This window comes from Mustela lutreola, chromosome 4, assembly GCF_030435805.1.
Source record: "Mustela lutreola isolate mMusLut2 chromosome 4, mMusLut2.pri, whole genome shotgun sequence".
Taxonomy (NCBI): Eukaryota; Metazoa; Chordata; class Mammalia; order Carnivora; family Mustelidae; genus Mustela; species Mustela lutreola.
In genome coordinates this window covers 139,124,697-139,146,268 of record NC_081293.1, presented here as the reverse complement: position 1 = coordinate 139,146,268, position 21,572 = coordinate 139,124,697, and the positions used below count along the sequence as shown (strand labels likewise).

The following is a 21,572-nucleotide window of genomic DNA, read 5'->3' as shown; positions in this document are numbered from 1 at the left end:
TACCAGGAAAAAAGTGGGATTTATCTCAGGGATAAAAGGGTGGTTCAATATTCACAAATCAGTGTGATACATCACATTAACAAGAGAAATGATAAAAAACATATGATCATCTCAACAGATGAGAAAAGACATTTCACAAAGTACAACATCCATTCTTGATAAAAGCTCTCAACAAAGTAGGTTTAGAGGGAACACACCTCAGCATAATAAAGGCCATAATATGAAAAGGCCAAAGCTAATATCATATTCAATGATGAAAAAGTGAGCACTTTTTCTCTAAGTGCAGGAACACTGAATGTCCACTCTTGCCATCTCTTCAGCTTAGTACTGGAAGTCCTAGCCACAGCCATCAAGTAAGTAAAAGAAATAAAAGGCATCAAACTGGTAAAGAAAAAGTAAAACTGTCACTATTTGCAGATGATCTTATACTATACATATAGAAAACCCTAAAGACTCATAAATGATTTCAGGAAAGTCACAGGATACACAATTAAATATCAGTTGCATTTCTTAACAATAATTAATACTAATTATCAGTTGCATTTATTTAGACTAATAATCAAATAAAAGAGAAATTAAGAAAACAATCGCATTTAAAAAATGACAAAAAATAAAATACGGATGAATAAAGCAAGGAGGTATATTCTGAAAACTACAAAACACTGATGAAAGAAATTGAAGACAACACAAACAAATGAAAAGATATCCCATGCCCATGAATTAGAAGAAGCAATACAGTTTAAAATGTCCATAAGCAATCTACAGATTTAATGCAATCACTATCAAAACACCAACATTTTTTAGAGAACGAGAACAAACAATCCTAAAATTTGTACAGAACCACAAAAGACCCCAAAGAGCCAAAGCAATCCTGAGAAAGAAAAACAAAGCTTGAGTATCACAATTCCAGAGTATAAGTTATATTACAAAGGTATATTAATCAAAACATATGGTACTGGCACAAAAGCAGACATATAGATCAATGGAACAAAATAGAGCCTAGATATAAACTAAAGCATAAATGGTCAATTAAACTACAACAAGAGTTAAGGGTATACAACGGAGAAAAGATAGCTTTTTCGACAAATGGTGCTGAGAAAATGGGACAACTACATGCAAAAAGAAAACCCAAAACTGAAAAAACAAAAACAATGTACCATTTCCTTACACTATGCACAAAAATAAACTCAAAGTGGATTAAACACCTAAATATGACACCTGAAACCATAAAACTCCTAAAAGAAGACATAGGCAGTAATTTCTTTTACATCAGCCTTAGCAACACTTTTCTAAATATGTCTCTTCAGGCAAGAGAAACAAAAGCAAAATTAAACTACTGACACTATAACCAAATAAAAAGCTTTTGTATAGAGAGGGAAACCATTAACAAAACCATAAGGCAAACTATGGGATAAGAGAAGATATCTGCAACTAATATATCTGAGAAGGGGTCAATATCTAAAATATACAAAGAACTTATACAACTTAACACCAAAGAACTAAATAATCCCACTAAAAAATAGGAAGAGGACCATTTTTCCAAAGAAGATATTCTAATGGCCAAAAGACACATGAAAAGATGCTCAACATCACACATCAAGGAAATGTAGATCAAAACAATGAAATATCATCTCACACCAGTCAAAACAGCTAAAATAAAAAGGACAAGAAATAGTAAGTGCTGGCAAGCACTTGTGGAAGAAAAGGAACCCTCATGCACTGTTGGTGGGCAAGCAAATTGGTGCAGATGCTGCTGAAAACAGTATGGAAGTTCCACAAAATGTTAAAAACTGTACGATCCAGTAATTCCACTATTGGTACTCACCCAAAGAAAACAAAAGCACCAACTAGAAAAGCTATGTACACCCCTATATTTACTGCAGCACTATTAACAATAGGCAAGATATGGAAGCAAGCCAAGTATATAAATGTCTATCCACAGATGAAGGGATAACGATGTAGTGTGTGTGGGTGTATCTGAATATGAATTAATGAATATGAATATTACTCAGTAATGAAAAGGAATGAGATCTTGCCATTTTCAACAACATGGATGGAACTACCATGGATATAGTGCTAAGTGAAATAAGTCAGAGAAAGACAAAAACCATATGATTTCACTCAAACTTGGAATTTAAAAGATAAAACAAATGATAAGACAAAGAAAAAAAAAGAGAAAACAAAAAAGCGAACTCTTAAATACAGAGAACAAAATGGTGGTTGCCAGAGGGGAAGTAGATGGGGAGATAAATGAAATAGATAAAAAGGATTAACAGTACACTTACCATGATGAGCACTGAGTAATTTATAAAATTGTTAAATCATTAGACTGCACACCTGAAGCTAATAACATACATCTTTAATTCAGAGAATAAATAAATTTTTTAAAAAGTGGGGTGTGTAGGTGGCTCTCAGTCACTTGGGTGTCTGACTCTTGGTTTTGGCTCAGGTCATGATTTAGGAATCATGAGACTGACCCCCACCTCAGTTTCCATGCTCAGTGGGGAGTCTACCTGGGGTTCTCTCCCTCTCCTATGTGCTTGCCCTTGCTCACACTCTCCCTCTCAAATAAATAAGTAAATCTTTACAAAAAAAAAAAAAAAAGAAGTATTTGCTATTTAACAATGGAAGCAGGTAGTGAATAAACTTATTTTCCTCTCCTCTTTAGCTGAAGGAGAGAGACACAGCAACACAACAGCTTCCACTCTAAGAGATTTTTTTTTTCTTGAGACTTAATCAAGAGATATAATCACATCCTACATAGTTACAGGGTAGACTCGAAAGAGACCCTACTGACAATATGTATTTCCAGGAGAGCTTGTGAGGGAATGTAAACAAACAGCGTGGGCTTGGCAATTTGGGAGTATCGCATAATCTGTGAATATCAGAGCTACTATGTTAGACTTCAGAGATGATACAGCCTAAGTTCTTCTAAAATAAGAAAACAGAGATCCATAGAGATGAACTAACTTGCCTAAAATGACAGAATTGGCAAGTGACAAGTATGAAGTAGCTGAGATCTCTCAGTGAAGTATCTCAATCAAAAAACTATTATACAGGGCACCTGGGTGGCTCAGTGGGTTAAGCCTCTGCCCTTGGCTCAGGTCATGATCCCAGGGTTCTAGGATCAAGCCCTACATGGGGCTCTCTGCTCAGCGGGGAGCCTGCTTCCTCCACTCTCTCTCTGCCTGCATCTCTGCCTGCTTGTGATCTGTCTGTCAAATAAACAAAATCTTAAAAAAAAAAAAAAGAAAAGGTTTAAAAAGAAAAACTATTATTCAACTACTTTTTCCTTACAATATGTATATACTATTTTTAAGTTTGTTTTTAATAATTAAAAATGCTTATAAATTTTAAAAATAAAACAAAAACTATTTAAAGAACTGTCTCTTCCCTCAAAGAAATTACAAAATATTTCAATTGTATAAAGCTACAAAGGTGTACAGATCTAGCAATGTATCAGCAAATAATTTAGTAAGTATTTATTCTGAATTAATTACCTGTGGCATACTATATTAGATTATAAAAACCTTCACAAAACAATGGAAGGTCAAGACCTTACCCTTAACTAATAGAAAAAGTAAAAATAATTCATAGACAATTTTTAAACAAGAGGATGACAGCATGATGTAGGACTGTATATGAGTCCCAAGGGCAACTGAAGCAAGAAAAAGATCACTGTGGAATCATCTAAGTCAGGAAAGGTACATGGAAGAAGTAAACACTGACCTTGTCTTAAAAAGAAGAGAATGTGATCCAAAATATTACAAGTAGTAAAGTAAGCAAATAGTTGCAGTGCATATTCAAAAGAAAGTACAACTAAAGAAAAGAAGCAACTGACAACTGAGATGAAATTTAAAAATTCCCTGGAAAACCCATCTTATCAAAACAGACACAAAACAAAATTAAAAATATTTCAATAGCTCTCTATTTATTTTAAAAAATGAATTATCAAAAACTGCCCAAGAACTAAAACTATAATGCAAATGGTTTCATAAAAAATTTAGTGAAAAAGTATCAATTATAAAGATAAATGAGAGAGGAACACTTTCATGTGCTTGTAGAGGGTCAGTATACTCTAAAAACAAAACCTGATAAAGACTTTATAAGAAATTAACAAAAACAATACTTTCATGAATAGAGACACAAAGCCTTTATCAAAATATTAAAAAATGAAATCCAAAAACATATAAACACACACATATATATATATATATATGTTTATATATATGACCTCTAGGTCATGAGGTATTGCTATAATATATATATATTATATATTATATAAATTACATATTTATATATTATATATAATATAAATATATTAATTATATTAATATATTAATATAATATAATATTAATAATATAATATATTAGTTACATTAATTATAAATATATTATTATATATTTATATATTATATAAATTATATATATTATATAAATATTTATATTTTATATTAAATATTAAATATTTATATTTATATATTATATATTATAATATATATTTTATATATAATATAATATAGATTATAATATATAATATTATAATCTATATAATATATATATAGCAATACCTCATGACCTAGAGGGGCTTATCCCAGGATTGCAAGGTTGGTATAATTTTTTAAGCCTCCTTATGTGGAAGAAGGAGCTAGACTGAAACACTGAAGAAGGAGCTCGTGCATTTCTGCCAAAATCTCCTTATTGAGGGGTCTTACAGACACTCTACTGACTCAGTCCTTTCTACTTCCTAGCCCTTGCACCCATCCTTCCCCTAGTGCCCAGAAACCAGCAAAACCTTTTGTTCAGGACTCCCTTGGCAGTGACAATAATGCCCCACTCCCCTCCACGTCTGCATTGATTGATTGATTTGAACTTCACCCAATGCTATTCAGCGGAGAAAACATGGAATATCTGGGGAGCCAGCAATCTTTCCCGTTTGGCCTCTTGTTTATACACTACAATAAATAAATAAATTTAACTATCCTAACTGACCACCTCAACACCTGGCAGCTCTCCATTTTTGCATTAACAGCTTCAAAAAATTGAATTTAAAAATTATACAGTAACATCAAAAAAACACTAAATACATGGAAATACATTTAATAAAAGATATACAAGACTTTTATACTGAAAACTACAAAATACAGATGAGAAAAAATAAAAGATATCTGAAAATCTGAATAATGTAGAGCTATATCAAGTTCAAGGATCAGAGCACAATCCTGCTGAACACCCAAAAAAACAAATAATCCAATTAAAAATGAGCAGAAGACATGAACAGACATTTCTCTAAGAAGACATACAGATGGCCAAGACACAAAAAGATGTTCAACATCCCTTATGATAAGAGAAATGCAAATCAAAACTGTAATATCACCTCACATATGTCAGAAGGGTTTTAAAAAAAAAATACAAGAAACAAGCATTGGCAAGAGTGTAGAGAGAAAGGAACCTTCATGAACTGCTGGTGGGAACGTAAGTTATTGCAGCTTACTGTAGAACAGTATGGAGGGTCATCAAAAATTTAAAAATAGAACTACCCTATGACCCAGTAATTGTACTAGAGTATTTATCCAAAAAATACAAAAACACTACTTCAAAGGGATACATGCATCTTGATGTTTATTGCAGTATTATTTATAATAGCTAAATTATGGAAGCAGTAATTTACATTACATATATATATCTCATATATGAGATACATAGGGATCCAATATCACCACATCATCACCAACACTTGCTATTTTGTTTTTAAATAGCCATTCTAATGGTTTGAAGTGGGATCTTGTGGTTTTCATTCTAATTTCTCTATTGAGTGATGTTAGGATCTTCTCGTGTCTTTGTTGGCTGATGTGTATCTTTGTTGGAGAAATGTCTATTCCAGTCTTTTGCTAGTTTTAATCATGTTTTTTGTTTTGTCTTGTCTTAATGAGATGCAGTTCTTGATTATCAATCCCTTATCAGATATTTGATTTATAAATATTTTCTCCCATTTTGGGGGGCTGCTTTTCACTCTGTTGATATTGTCCTTTTGATACACAAAAGTTTAATTTAGAATAAAATCCAACTTATCTATTTTTGTGGTTGTTGTTGCTGCCTGTGCCTCTTATGGTATTATATCCAGGTTTCTTTTTTTGTTTTTTCAATGAAAATGGACAAGCATTTCTGACATGTATATGAAAATGCAAAGGAACTAGAAGCACAAAATAACTTACTATATAGTAACTTGATTACTATAGTAATCAAGACAATTGGTACTGGCTAGGAATAAATACTTAGCTTAATGAAATACAATACAGTTTCAAAAGGACCCACTTTTTTTTTTTTTTAAGATTTTATTTATTTGAGAGAGAAAGTGAATGAGCAATGGGGAGGGGCAGAGGGAGAAAGAGAAAAAGAGAAGCAAAACCCCTGCTGAGCAGGAAGTCTGATGTGGGGCTTGATCCCAGGACCCAGGGATCATGACCTGAATTGGAGGCAGACTCTTAAGGACTGAGCCACCTATGCGCTCCAAAAGGACCCACATTTAAAAAGCCAAGTGATTTTTAACAGTGACACCAAAGCAACTTCATGTAGAAAGGCAAGCATTCTCAACAGATGGTGCTGGAAAACTGGAAACCCACATGAAACAATAAACCTTCCTTAATTCTGCCTGAGATCATAAAAAGTAATTTCAAACGGATCACATATCTCAATATTGAAGCTAAAGTTACAAAGCTTCTAGAAGAAAATTTATGTGATAATCTTTGTAACCTGGACATAGGCAAAGGATTCTTAGATAGGAAACAAAAGCAATACTCATAAAAGAAAAAGGTACTTAATTGGACTTCAATTAAATTAGTAACTTCTGCTCTTTAAATGATACCATTAAGGAAATGAAGAGGCAAGCCATAAATAAGGAGAACATGTGAAAAACATTTATTTATGAAAGGACTTACATCCAAAATATATTTAAAAACTCCTACAACTCAATACTAAACATGTAACCCAATCTTAAAAAAAAAAATGGGCAAAAGAATTAGTTCTCAAAGAAAGACACGCAAATAGCCAGAGAGTACATGAAAATGTGCTCAACATCCCTATATCTATATCTACATATGTATCTTTATCTATATATCTATAACTATATCTAATTTACATTACTCTGATCAGAGTAAACTAAAACCACAGTGGGATTCCCTCACATACTTATTAAAGCAGCAGACGTCAAATAAAAACTAAACATATTCTTTATATGAAATTCTACAAGAGGGAAAACTAACGCAAGGTAGAAAAGAATAGCAAAATGGGTGCCTTTGAAAAGAATGACTAATTGGGAAAGGGCAAAGCTTCTTGGAATTAACGAAAATTTTCCAGATATTATTAGAAATGGGGGTTATATGAGTACATATTTTTCAGGAAAGTCATCAATTTATTCACTTAATACTTTTGCATTTCACTGTATATAACTTACTACCACCCTCCCAACACACACTAGTGAACAGAGCAGATTTACTTTTTGTAGTTGTTTGGGTTGGCAATTCTGAAACTACTTCCTGTATATTCTAAACTCAAGCAGGGAACTATTGAACATGATACTTTTAAATAAAGTTTAATAAATGGAAACAATATGAAACTGTTTAAGTTTGTTTCATTATTTCATTATTACTTTAGAATTTATAATTTAGGGACACTGAATTTTTGTTTGTCTATGTAGTTCACACAGTCTAGATTTTAAAACACTGAAACAAAACATGTATGATTTAGTTTCTATTTAGGGATAGCCATTTTTTTACTTTTGATTTTCTGTTATCTACATCCAAATAACTAAGATTGAAATACAGTTGTATTTCATCAAAATATCTACTTTTAAAAATATATCAGCAAGGATAGTATCTTTTAAAGGTTTTTGCCCTACTTATCTTTAGTAATAAGGGAAATAAAAATATCTTTGTAAACCAATAATCAGACTGATTTCTTAATGCAGCTTCCTATAAAGTGTGAAAGCCACTAACCACCATGATTGATGGGGGTTGGGGGGAGTAGTTCTAGTAACTTGGAGGGAGAAGCTTTACAAGGTTAAGCTTAACAGAGACTATGGCCTTCAAGATGGTTATACTTTCGAGAGAGAAAAGTCAAGTTAAACATATACCAAAAAGAATAGCAGCCAAACTTGAAGAAGAAAAAGGTACATCACAAAGCTGCAGGGTGACATGAGAGGATACATTTTTGCCACACATATCTGAAAGAAATAATTAAAATTCAAGCTTTAGAAGTAGTCCTTCAGAATAAAGTAATTTTATAGTACGAACTAACCACTGACTCAGGAATACAAGACAAAACAAAGTAAAACAAAAATGTAAAGCCTATCCTTGAAACTGCTGGTAGAGACAAGGAATAAAAACAAGCTTGTCCAGAAATGTCTTTGTACAGAGAAATGTCTGTTTTTCGGACATTTGAAAGTTATTAGAAGACATAAATCATTTTAAAACTTGTAGTTATTTCTAGGTTTTAATTTACAATTATCCAAATAATCCAAACACCACCACTTACAATCATGATATTCCTACATAAATATGCAAATTTTATCATTAAGAATGATTATTATGTTATAAACTGCACAAGAAACAGTAAACTAACAAGTGCGTAATCAAAACAAAAAACTCATTCTATTTGTTTTAAGAAATCTACCAACTGCAATTTTGGCTGTTTTTAAAAAATAATATTAGGTTTCATTTTTTAAAGATTTATTTATTTATTTTAGAGAGAGTGCATTGCGGGGGCTGGGGGCAAGGAGCAGAGGAAGAGGGAGAAAAAACTCAACATGCATGACACAGGGCTCAATCTCATGAACCGTGAGATCAGGACCTAAACCGAAACCAAAAGTCAGATAACCAACCATTGGGGCACCCCTCATTTTTTAAAGTAATTTAAAACAATCCATTTTTAGTGATCTGATGTACTATGAGCATAGTTAACAAGTTATAACTAATCTTAGCTTTACTCTCTAGTCTAATAAAACCTTTGCAAGAAAACAACCATTCAACTATGACACAGGTAATCTAGTAAGACTCCAATACATGTTAGAACAAAATGGGTAATTTAAGAAAAAAAAAACAAAACCTGAGCAATCAGAAACTAATCCTTGAAATAAAAATCTGATAAATATGAATTTTTGCAGATGCTCCTAACAGGTTATAATACAATCAAATCTAGTTAGGAGGGAAGCACTCAGGAGCCAAATATTTAAAATGTGAAATAAGTAAAAGTAATAATGATATTGTTGAGAGACCAAACATTCTAATCTTAGGGTTCAATATCTATATAATTTGCCATATTCTCAAATAAGGAGGAGAATATAGTAAGCATTTAGTAGTGTGGACTCAGCTATAAAAGTAAAACAGCTTCATAGATCATTTCCTACACTCAAAGCTTTTGAGTAATGGCCACAATACAAAATAAAATTAAAGATACTATTCAAGGAAACAAATAGATTCCAGGGTTTTTAGTTTTAGGAAACCTTTTTTCTCTCTCCTATCTCCCATTAAATATTAAGATGTACACAGGTAAGCTAAAATTTAAGGTCTAAAAGTTGGTCTTATTCGAAATCTGATAGCTCGATAAAGATTTAGAAGAAAGGCGTACCAACATTTAAAAATCTATCTTTTGCAAATCAAATATGATTCCCTAAGGAGAGGGATCACTTCAGTTCTGTTTGTTACACTGATGTATCAACTAACTAATCTCAGATCTGTAGTGCCTATTTCCTTACCTAATACACAGAAAAAATTCATCCCCTTGTTTTTGGTGACACAAAAGCAATTTTCCTTTATTAAGCCTTCTAAACATCTTCATCAAATACTTATATTTAATGACCAATTTGTTCTAGGAATAAATTATAACAGTAAAAGTTTTCTTTATTAATTCAGCAAAGAATGATCAGTCATTATTTATATGAGGTAGTCATTCATTTACCAAGCACTTACTGAGTATTAATTATTCCAGGAACTGTGGAAACAAAAACCAATAAATAATATATCACTACATGGCCATAACTATCTCAAAAAAAGAACATCCATCACAGAGAGATAAATACCTAAAAAGACTTCACAATTCCAAAACAGAGTTTCATTCTGGCCTTTAGCATTAAGAAATACACATTTTTAATCGGAAATTTCCCACACAATTTTGATTTAAATTTTAAAAGCAGATGGCAAAATGGAAGCACTGTTTTTAAAAAATGTGTTAAGATACTGTAAACCATCTTCTTCTTTAGGACCTTGATCATTGTCAGATTTCCCATGTCTAGTAAAAATAGTGGGGTCTAATCATTTTAAGGAGCATGTTTCAACAAACTCAACAAAAACAAGGCATGCACATTCTCTGAAAGGCAAAAATAAGCATGTATTATTACTAAAACATATTTACCAATTGGAGCCCTTATTTCAGAACCCTCATATATGTGTCCTTTGTATTACTAAACAATACCACTACCCCTACCCTACTATTTTATATGGAAAAATACTTATTGCTCATTTAAGTCCCTAATGGAACAGAGTATAATTTTGATCATGTACAATAAAGGGAAAAACTGAGACACAGAAATGCTAAATTACTTGCAAAAGACCTGAGAAAAACTTAGAGGCAAACCAAAAATAATAGTTGGAACCTAGTATCACAGTTAACGGATTAAGTGAACTCAATTTCCCAATGATATTAAAAAATTACACATGTAAAATAACATATACACATATACAAATAAAGGAAGAAGCCAGGAAAATAATTAAGAAGGAATTTTTTATATAGCCTGAATTACATAGAGAAGTGTGGTTTCAAAATCAAAGCTGCTAAACCTGAGTCACATATATATCAGTTCAAAGGAACTTAAGAAAATAAATACAGTATATTCAGTAAAATAGTAATTAAATTACCACCCAGGAAGTTTAATTTTATAATAGAGCCTAACAGATATACATAATAAGTATAACGTGTCTCTGACTAAGCACTGAAATATATCTTTAGGAAAAATAAAGTCTAATTTAAAATGTCTTAAAATGAAAAGTTAAAAAATAGCATGTGTACGTAATACTTAAGATGCAATCATAAAAGTGCAGAATTTTGTGGGGTGGGGCGATTTGGAAACAATAATGGTGCCAATTATAAAATAAAAGAGATGTTAGGGGAAATGGCTGATATTAACTTATAAGATTACTTTTTAAACACATAAAATTCTACATTAAAAAAAATTCTTCTTTAATCTAAGAGCAATCGTGCTTATATTGAATATGTAGTTTGTTTTTAACAGAAGAGTCACATTATAACCATAAAACATTTTATGGCACTGCTTTATATCCAGATTATTTTATCCTCAAAAACATTAACATATAATATTTATAAAAATATTTAATTCCCTCTTTATTACCTCTTTAAAACCTTTGCAGAAAATCTGTGATGTTATCTTCTTAACAAGGCAAAACCAAGGAAAACTTTGTATATTCATCATTTCTAGAGTAACAAAAGTATCTTTACCTTCTAGATGACTATCCATAAAATCCCAGACACTGGCATGTTATAATAATGCAATTAGGAATGGAAATTTTATGACAGAAATTAATTAAATGATAGGAAAGGCCAATATTATTTTTAAAATCTCACCAAGAATCGAAGAAAGATTATATCTACTTTTTTTAAATGACAACTAAAATATGATGTGTTGGAGATGCTCTTGTTATAGAGTGGTTTTTAAAATTAAAATTGAACTTATGTCTGAGGTTCTTTCAAATATATGACCAAGCAAATAAAATAAATAGAAACCTGGTAAAAATGTATAGGTCCGTGGCAAAAATGTCACGAATCAGCTTCCTATCTTGAAAAAATAAATAAGAGGATTGATATTTACAGTTTCAAATAACTAAAGAGAGAATAACCACCTAAGTTTTTAACTAGTTTCAAATTGATCATGTCCCACAATGCAACCCTCAACCCCAAGGGGATTTCCTTTAGATTGAATTTTTTTCATTATATAAGACTGCTTTAATGAGTTTTTTTCTTTTATTGAGTTTTATTGTTTTACGCATTCTATCATGTTATGCTTATGGTTGGGATTTCTTTTTTTTACATAAAGAAAATTATAGTATGGTCAGAATTATTCACATGTATCTTTGGATACAGGAACTACTCTATCCTAAATTTAAATGAGTTTCATTTCCAGGATAGCCCTCATGACATTCTATATGTACTACTTCAGAGAATACTGACCCAACATGATAGACCTTCTTAACTTTAAGGAAGCACTTTTAATTTCTTTACTGGAATATTTATTTTCTCCTCATTTTCTTTAATGATAGTATTAAAAAAAACTCTAAAATTTAAATTTAAAACTGCATGCCTTTATTTAAGGAATTAAAACAAATAGAAATTAGATTTTTAGTGATAAATAAATGACATCATTTTGGAAGCAAATATTTAACATCATGTAACAGTACTAATATATGTTTTAAAAATTCACTTTTGAAACATTTAATTTCCGTGCCCTCAGTTAATTTCAGAGGGCTTCATCAAAAGACAATTTTTTAAAGAAATCAGAAATTGTTTCCTTAAGACACAAAAAGACTCTTTGTGTCACTGTCCTTTGAAAGAATGATACTACTTTTAAATTAGATCTCTTTTTGCTCACCCACTTTACCCACTCCTTCATCTCACCCAAGGCTTTGAGTAATTTCTTCATCTCAGCAAAAGAGGCAAAGGCTAAAATTAGCAGTCTCTGGACCCTCAGGAACAGCCACTGTGCAACATCAGCTGAGATTCCTGATTAGCATTATGTCTGATTTAAAAAAAAAAAAAAAAAAAAAAAAAGGTACCAAAGCAAAACAAAGAAACAAAGAAGAAAACAAAACAAAAAAGCAAAGCAAAATCTATCTAGGCCATCTTTTCACCTTTCTTTATTTCATGAGAGAAGCATTTAACACATTCGTTTTGGTAAGTGGTAAGGAAGTGCTAATGAAGCTCTTGTCATTGAAAAAGAATCTGTCTTATCATTATCACTAATAAACTTCAACTTTTATAATATGTAACTTAGTAATTTCATTGTTTTATGAAATAATCTTCATACAAGGTGTTTAAATCAAATTATTTTTTTGCCCTCTATACAGAGCATTACCAATTGCTCTTATCAAGAGAAAATTGTTTCTTGTGCTCAAAATCCAGATTATCATTCTTAATTACACCTAAAGCCAGAAAATAGCCATGCACATGAAATATGTTTCTGAACTACTATTTCCACTAAATAAGATTTTAAGAAAGGTCCTATATTGTGATTTTTTTCCCCCATTATATCTGTGATGAGAAAATATGAAGATGGAATTTTAATCCCCTAAAGACAAAGTCTCAGCATCCAATTTACCTGACAAGATTTTCATTGTCTCCAGTTCCCTTGCAAGTTGCACATTCAGTTCTTAAATCTTCAGCCTTAGGCTTCTTTTGTAACACAGACTGCCTCTGCCTTCTCTCTCTAGGAATTCTTTCCTGCCATACAAGGGAAAACAAAACAAAACATAAAAATCAGGATATGGGGAAAAAAGAAATAATTTAAGCAAGAAAGTTTCTCAAAGTTTAGATTGTGTAAAAAATGCTTAACTTATTCCAACCTCATGTTTTTCTTCTTCAGGAATGAAGCTTCGCTTTCGTCCTCTGGTTCTCTAAGAAAAAAAAAAAATTCCACAAAAATATCTAATGTTTAATTTAATAAAAATAAATATTCTCTGTTAAATGTTACTGCTTAAGTTAAGCACTTGGAAAATTAGTATTTCTAATTAATACTGTACTGCTCTAGTGCACTGTTACAATTTATGTCACAAGAGATAAAAACATGACAAATTAAATGCACTTTATAAGCACTTTACTTTTAAATTACACAACTATCTGATAAGAAAAATAAATTCTTCAAAATCAACTGGAATGACTTCTCAATACCTCACACGTCATACAACTATGATTCATCCAGAGCATTTAAACCTTCAGAACTTACATGACTTTTATAGCCGAAATGTTAAACCTAGGCTCATACTACTTCTAATACTCCTGTGTGTGTGCAGAGTACATACATGTTTATATAACATAACCAATTAATTTTTAACTGCCATCAAAAAGTGGGAGTAAAAGATCTCAGATGTCCCCAAATCCTAGATGAAATAAAACTAACTAAAACTCAGGTTCCATGCCAAGAATGGAGCTTACTTAAAAAATTTTTTTAAATTTTAAAAAAGGAAAAAGAAAAAAACTACTAAAACATGGTATAAATGACTTATTTTATTTAATTTTTTTAAGATTTTTATTTATTTATTTGACAGACATTATCACAAGTAGGCAGAGAGGCAGGCAGAGAGAGAGGAGGAAGCAGGCTCCACCCTGAGCAGAGAGCCAGACTGGAATCTGATCCCAGGACCCTGGGATCATGACCTGGGCCGAAGGCAGAGGCTTTAATCCACTGAGCCACCCAGGCGCCCCTAAATACTTATTTTAAACTTAATTAGTTGAAATTTTATATCCTATATTTCAGAACACACTTACCATTAGAATGATGACATCTAAATGTTAAAAGTAATTACAATAATAGTATTGTATCCAATATGTTCAAAATCTCTACCCACATTGAACAGCCTCTTGTAGATTTATAAGCCCCATGTGCAGAGCATAGTTCTTTAGAGACTGAAAGATAAAGAAGGCACCATTCCCACAAATTCTTTTGTCTGACTGCTAATATCAAGGAACATTCCCAAATTAGAATAGGTACCAAATAATCCTAAACAGAACTGATATCCAGTATAAGAACCCTGATGTTTTCTTAAATTACTGCCATCTCAGTTCTTCAAAATACTGACTCCTTTGTTATTTAATATCATGGCTATTTGCATACTGTTTAGCCTGGCCAAAGATAACCAACAGTTAACTACATGAGTCATTCAAAAGAAGTAATTTTATAAACAACATATTCATTTACATTTGTATTGCTACTCAGTATATTTTAATTATATTATGGAAAAGTTAGAAAAAGTAAGACTATACCGTGAAAAGGCTTTAAATGCAGGCCCTATATTTGTCTATTCTTACTTCTAAAAAACAGCACTGAGCCTTGCTCCTCAGAATACCAACATAGCTCCTAAGCACTGGCATGCCCTGGGAGCTTGTCAGAAATGTCGAAGCTCATGCTTTCACCATACTGAATCAGAATCTGCCTTTTAACAAGATCTGCAAGTGATTAAACATACATGAAAGTCTAAGAACATCAGTGTAGAACAGCCCTTAATATTGACAACACTTACCCAAGTTCTGCCTAAAACCTTGAAGCTAGCTCTTTACATATTCATCCTCCCCTTCAGTAACATTCCTGTCCTTTATAGTCTTTTATACTTCAACTTCTGTCCTCCAAAACAATTCACTGTAAAACTGGTAAGAACCATGTCATACTCATCTTTCTAGACCCAATTAATCTTAAAACAATATGTATTAGATAAAAGCTCAATAAATTTGTTTTAATAAAATAAGTGGTTAGATCAAAACTCATAAATAATTATACTAGATAATGTAAATGATAAAACAGCTGACAAAATGGATAAATTATTATTCCCTTCTTCAGTAATCTATTTTTAAATTTGCATAGTTTATGCACACGGGCATTTCAATGAGCTGATCCAAATAAACACTACCAAGGGGAAAATATTGGGGGCACCCAGCTGGCTCAGTTGGAAGAGGCTGTGACTCTTGTTGATTTCACAGTCATTAGTTCGAGCCCCATGCTGGATGCAGAGGTTACTTAAATAAACAAAACTTTATGGAAAAAAAAAAAAGGGAAAATATTGAAATGACTCCTTTCAGTTCTACAAACATCTAAGAATGCTCATGAAGCCTCACACATTTCCCTATTTCTCTTCATTCACCCCATCTTTAGGTATTGAAATAGCAAATCAGTTTACTACTTTAGTAATAAACTACTTGTAGTTGGGTTGTTGTTTTTTTTTCATAGTAGTCAACTATTGCTAGTTTTTTAAAATTATAGAATCATTGAATTAATTTTTGAATGACATATATATTTATTTTTTAACTACTTTATCTAGTAGCAAACTATTACTAATTTTTGAATCACCTAATCATTGAATTGATTTTTGAAATATATGTGAATCCTCTAAGTTCATGTTTTCAATCCTTTTGTAATGAAATAATTTACTGTTTATTTTGGGGGAGGGAAGGGAGAAAGAGAAAGACAGGAGAAAGGAGGGGCAGAGAGAGAGAGAAAATCTTTTTTTTTTTTTTTTAAATATTTTATTTATTTATTTGACAGAGAGAGAAAGATCACAAGTAGGCAGAAAGAAGGCAGAGAGAAAAGGGGAAGCAGGCTCCCTGCCCAGCAGAGAGCCTGATGCGGGGCTTGAAACCCAGCGCCCTAAGATCATGACCTGAGCCCAAGGCAGAGGCTTAACCCACTGAGCCACCCAGGTGCCCAGAGAGAAAATCTTAATCTTAAGAAAGCTCTATGCCCAGCAAGTAGCTTGACATGGGGCTCAATCTCACAACCCTGAGATCATGACCTGAGCTGAAATCACAACCCTGAGCTTAACTGACTGAGCCACTCAGGTGCCCCCAATAATTTACCATTTCTTTAAATTTTTTTTAAAGATTTTATTTATTTATCTAACAGAGAGAGAGATCACAAGTAGGCGAGGGGGCGAGAGCAGGCTCCCCACTGAGCATTTCTTATTAATACTTTAAACCTTTAAACCTCTGGTGTGATGATGGTATGGCTACTATCCAGACTGTTATTAGTATCATAGAGCATAATGCCAATAAGTGATACTATCACACAATGATGTAGTCATATTTCTCTATAAATTTCTTCTATCTGTCTTATTAAAGTGCTATTTTTTAAAAGATTTTATTTATTTATTTGTCAAAGAGAGAGAGAGAGAGGCAGACAGAGCAGCAGGAAGAGGCAGAGGGAGAAGCAGGCTCCCTGCCGAGCAAGGATCCTGATGTGGAACTGGATCCCAGGATGCTGGGATCATACCTGAGCCGAAGGCAGCTGCTTAACCAACTGAGCCACCCAAGTGTCCCTAAAGTGCTATTTTTTAAAGTGAATATATTTATAACATATAAAATAGTAACTTTAAATTAAGTACACTTATTATCAAATGTAATCACTGATGTATTCCTGTGGTAATTTTAAAGAACTAAACAACTTCCAGCCAGAAAAACAGAGGTGTTACAAGCAATATGAAATTATAGCATCTCAGAGCTCTGAAAAAGCAGCCCAAGGAAGTGACCTGATTATCACACAGCTGGTAACTGCCAGAAGTAAACTGCAAACCCAGGTATCTCGACTCTGATTTCAGTGACTTTTCTTGCCTGCCAAATCCAAGGTTAATAGGATAATCCAAGCAGAAATTAGCAAAATTATTATGAGAAGGCAAATCTCTTATTCTGATTTGAATACTTAAATGAACTGTAACACTGTGATGTCTAAAGGAAGAATTCATCTATTTTGAAACATGCAGAGACTTCACCCATGAAGAGGAGTCCTCAATACCTTAAATTGACACTATATTCCAACCAATTTGGTACTCTATATAGTACAATGATTAACATGATCCATTACCAAAGTAAATTACAGAAAGCTTCTTCTTTAGCACGTATCACACCAGTAATATTAAAGGAAAGGAAAGGAAGAAAGAGAAAGAAGGGAGGGAGGGAGCAAAGGAGGGAGGGAGGGAGAAGGAGGGAAGGAAGAAGAGAAGAGAAGAGAAAAGAAAAGAAAAAGAAAAGAGAAAACGGGTTTTAATCCAAACACAACTTCCCATAAATACCAAGTCCTCCAACCAGGAAAATACTGACAGTTCTGGGCTCTTTCTTTCTTTTTCCCTACCTTTAATAAAATGGCAGCAGCTTTAAGTATAAGAATTCATGACCACTGGGGCAGCTGGGTGGCTCAGTGGGTCAAGCCTCTGCCTTCGGCTCAGGTCATGATCTCAGGGTTCTGGGACCGAGCCCCTCATCGGGCTCTCTGCTCAGCAGGGAGCCTGCTTCCTCCTCTATCTCTGCCTGCCTCTCTGCCTACTTGTGATCTCTACCTGTCAAATAAATGAATAAATAAAATCTTAAATAAATAAATAAATAAAAAGAATTCGTGACTGCCTACAATCACAAGAGACAAGATATCTTAAACACGGTGTCCCTGAAAGAATCAGAAAATGTTAAGAGGAATTAAAGGAAAGAGAAATGATGCAAAAAGGAATAACAAAAACATATTTGGCTATTTCAACAAACTTCAAGTATCCAAAAGCCTGCCTCATCTTAGATATATAGAATTATTCATAAGTGGGTGGTCATTTCATGATATACATTGAGGCTGACACTATTTTAGAAGCAAAAAAATAAAGAAAGAAAAAGCAAGTAAGCAAGCAAGGAGCCGGGTAAAAATAGCATGTGGAAAAAGGAAGAATTGTATTTATCAAGAATATGCTTTAGAACTTAACACAGATGTATTACCTCAAAGTTCCAAATGACTGAGGGTTCAATTGCAAGTTGTGCTTTCTTTTGTAATTATCAAGGTACTAAGAGTAAATAAAAGTTTGAAACTCACTCCAAAACTTGATGTATTTCTATTTTTTTTCTGTGTTGTTATTTTGTAAGAATTTTATTTGCCTAAGGAATAAGGACATTCTGAGTTGCAGAGATCACCTGGCTCTTTATCTGCCTATGGTAGATTTTCTTGAAAACAGAAGGTCATAAAATATCCATAAAGAGAGTAGCATGGTATTACAGACAATATATATAACTTAAAAAGGAATAAATATTTTTAGCTACTAAGCATCATTTCAATAGTTTATTCAACTGAAACAAATAATTAAATGTTTCAATAACTTCACTCATTTGGACTAGAAAACCTGTAAAAAATTTTAATTAATTCTTTAGTGCTGGGGTTATTTTAATGTTAGATGCATAATGATTTTCCCAAGGTTAGAATGATTCATTTGACAAATGAACTAAATTTAAAACTAAAAAACAGTGTCTCAACATCTTTGATATCACTAAGATGGGTTTCCCATATTCACTGTGTATTGTTTTCTTTAAATTTAAAATGGATCTTTTTTATGACAGTTAATAAATAAACTATATGTGGTTAGCAGAAACATAGAATGCCTCCCTGTATAATTTCTATACAAAAAAAGACAAAATGCTCATGAACAGAATTCCAAATTCAATGTTAATTAGGACAATTAGGTCAAACCTTGAAAACCTGTGAAGCTAAAATTCAGATTTATGCCGAGGAATAAATGCCAACAGCTGTGTGGCAGTTACACAGAAATCCTACAGTATAACTTATTTTTAATTTTTCAATGTTATATAACATAAAATTCCTAAAAAAAAAATAACAAGTATATGTTTCCCAATTATAAAAAAATTGAACACCCTCATATATTAAAGCTCATAAAATATTTAAAATAAAATATTATACATATAAACAAGGTGTGAATAAAGCACCATCTGTTTCTATTGGCTACTGGCATATAACAGATGGAATGGTGATCACCAAAAGAGAGTGTTTTCCTTTCTTGTCAACTGGCTGTAGAGTTTATTTTTTATCTAATTTAATTTATAGCAACAGGGTTAGGAAAATACGCTGAAGAATAAAATCATGACCAACTTTTCTTAACACTCTAAATTAAAATAACCACAAGTCTAAAAGTAAAAAACAAATTACACATTTTACATATTAATAAACATTCCTATAAAACCCTTCTCACAAATAATGGTATATTTGGAATAAATAAAATCCTGAAGCTCTGCCTATTCTGTTTTCCTTATTCCACACTCCAGGAAGTAAATAAAGTGATAGATTCCCAAGAGGCAAAGGCACAGCAGGAGCCTTTAGGCTCTGAATAGGATTATCTAAACTAAGGATACCCATAGTACATCTCTTCTAAGTGAGCCAAAGTGAGTTAAATATAGTCAAGTTCACCACAAAAATTTTTGCCAGGGTTTCTTTCAAGGATCTATAACAAACAGAGGTTACATAATCTGTTTAGTACCTCAGAGGTCACCTTGAGTCTAATAACAGACTCTATAACTCTGATATTTAAAGCCTCCATGTATAACTTTCTTCCTAGAACTGCAATAATTTAATTTAAAAAGTAAAAAGATAACAAGTAAGTTAAGAAACAATGCACAGTAGAGAGACTAAGAGAACCATAATCATTGCCTGCTGAACCCAGCCTGGGCCTGGACACTCTGTGAATATATTATCTCGCAATGTTGGGTTATTCCAGCCAAAGACATTTCAAGTGCCTGTAACTGATTTGTATATATTTATAAAATCTGTTCAGAAATTGGTCCGATGATGTACGTGCTTTGTACTGGGTGCAGCTGAAAGCCTTCAGACCCATGGGGACTTGGTGGGATGAGCCTGCGCCGCTGGGAGACGGTGGGGGCGGGGGTGGAGCTGCTCACTGCGACCATCTTCCCTGCGGTCACAGGCATTTCATTGCTGGCAGGGTTGAGGTCATTTCCATGGGGCTTTAGTCATTTCAGTAGAGCTGAGTCCAAACACTTCTATGTTTTCACTAAACTAGAACCAAAAATTATACATACACACAGACATACACACACAAAACATACTCAGGTTTCCCAAAGTCTCAGAGGACTTGGGTTCTGACTTTGTTAAACAGGCCTCTATTTTGCATGTGTAAAATTAGTTTACAAACAAATGTAATGGAAGTAAACTCTTAGGATATTTGATTATCTCTCAAATTAAGAATGCCACTTGGAACAGGCTATTGACTTAATACTGTTAAGTTAGGTGGAAAACAGTTTAACCACGTGTTTAAGCCTTTTTTCCAAGTGATAATCTATAACAACAGGTGCATCCTGAAAAGACAATATGGTTTTAGTCAAAGTTGCTAAAAGGTATTTTGACTTTTTTGTGCATTTATTTTCCAAAAAAGGAGATCTGTAACACAAAATAAAATGTATGAGATAGGAAAAAAGATGTACAACTTCAAAGAGAGTAGATGATGCATGTGTATAAAAGACTACGAGAAGATAGGTTCCAATAAGTCCTTTGGCACTTGTATAAAAGATGAAAAGTCACTAGATAGCAAAGTGTAAAGAAAACGAAAAGAAAATCTGAAAGCTTTCAAGTTACATTAAAGTCATTAGAAAATATGCCAAAAAGTACAAACATCAATTTTAAAGTAACTTCAAAAGGGACACAGGTAAGCTAATTTATATTTCCTTCAAAAGTAATTACTTGCATAAAAGCAAGTGAAAAGTTTCCAAAGAAAAAATAATGCAGAGAAAATGCCTAAATAACAAGATATTTACACAAAAGTATCCTGGGCTGCCTTTAAGTAATTCTATAGTTTTGCCAATGAAATATGATGAATATATAAAGTGAAAAGGACCAATTCCCTTCCTAACAATAAGGAGCTAGAAAAAAGACTCTTCCAAAGTATACTAGCTTCAGATGTATAGCCACAATGAAAGATGGAAAGAACTGTGAAATACTAAGTACCTGCTGTGAACCAAACCTGGTGAAAGGTAAC

General features: G+C 32.6%; 1 protein-coding gene across 9 annotated transcripts in view; it reads right to left on the bottom strand.

Annotated features, from left to right (window-relative positions):
* PHF14 (PHD finger protein 14) overlaps positions 1 to 21,572 on the bottom strand; it is a 208,393-nt gene that overhangs the window by 98,424 nt on the left and 88,397 nt on the right. For 8 of the 9 annotated variants that reach the window (XR_009352854.1, XR_009352855.1, XM_059171235.1 and 5 more), the window contains exons 15-16: positions 13,626 to 13,676; positions 13,382 to 13,503 (exon numbers count right to left, since the gene is read on the bottom strand). Coding sequence is in view for 7 of the 9 variants with exons in the window: in XM_059171235.1 (XP_059027218.1) it covers positions 13,382 to 13,503; positions 13,626 to 13,676 (173 nt within the window). In the remaining 2 variants the exon portion in view is untranslated. Of the gene's footprint in view, positions 1 to 12,452; positions 12,803 to 13,381; positions 13,504 to 13,625; positions 13,677 to 21,572 lie in introns of those variants that run through there. The other variant, XM_059171240.1, reaches the window with a different exon arrangement.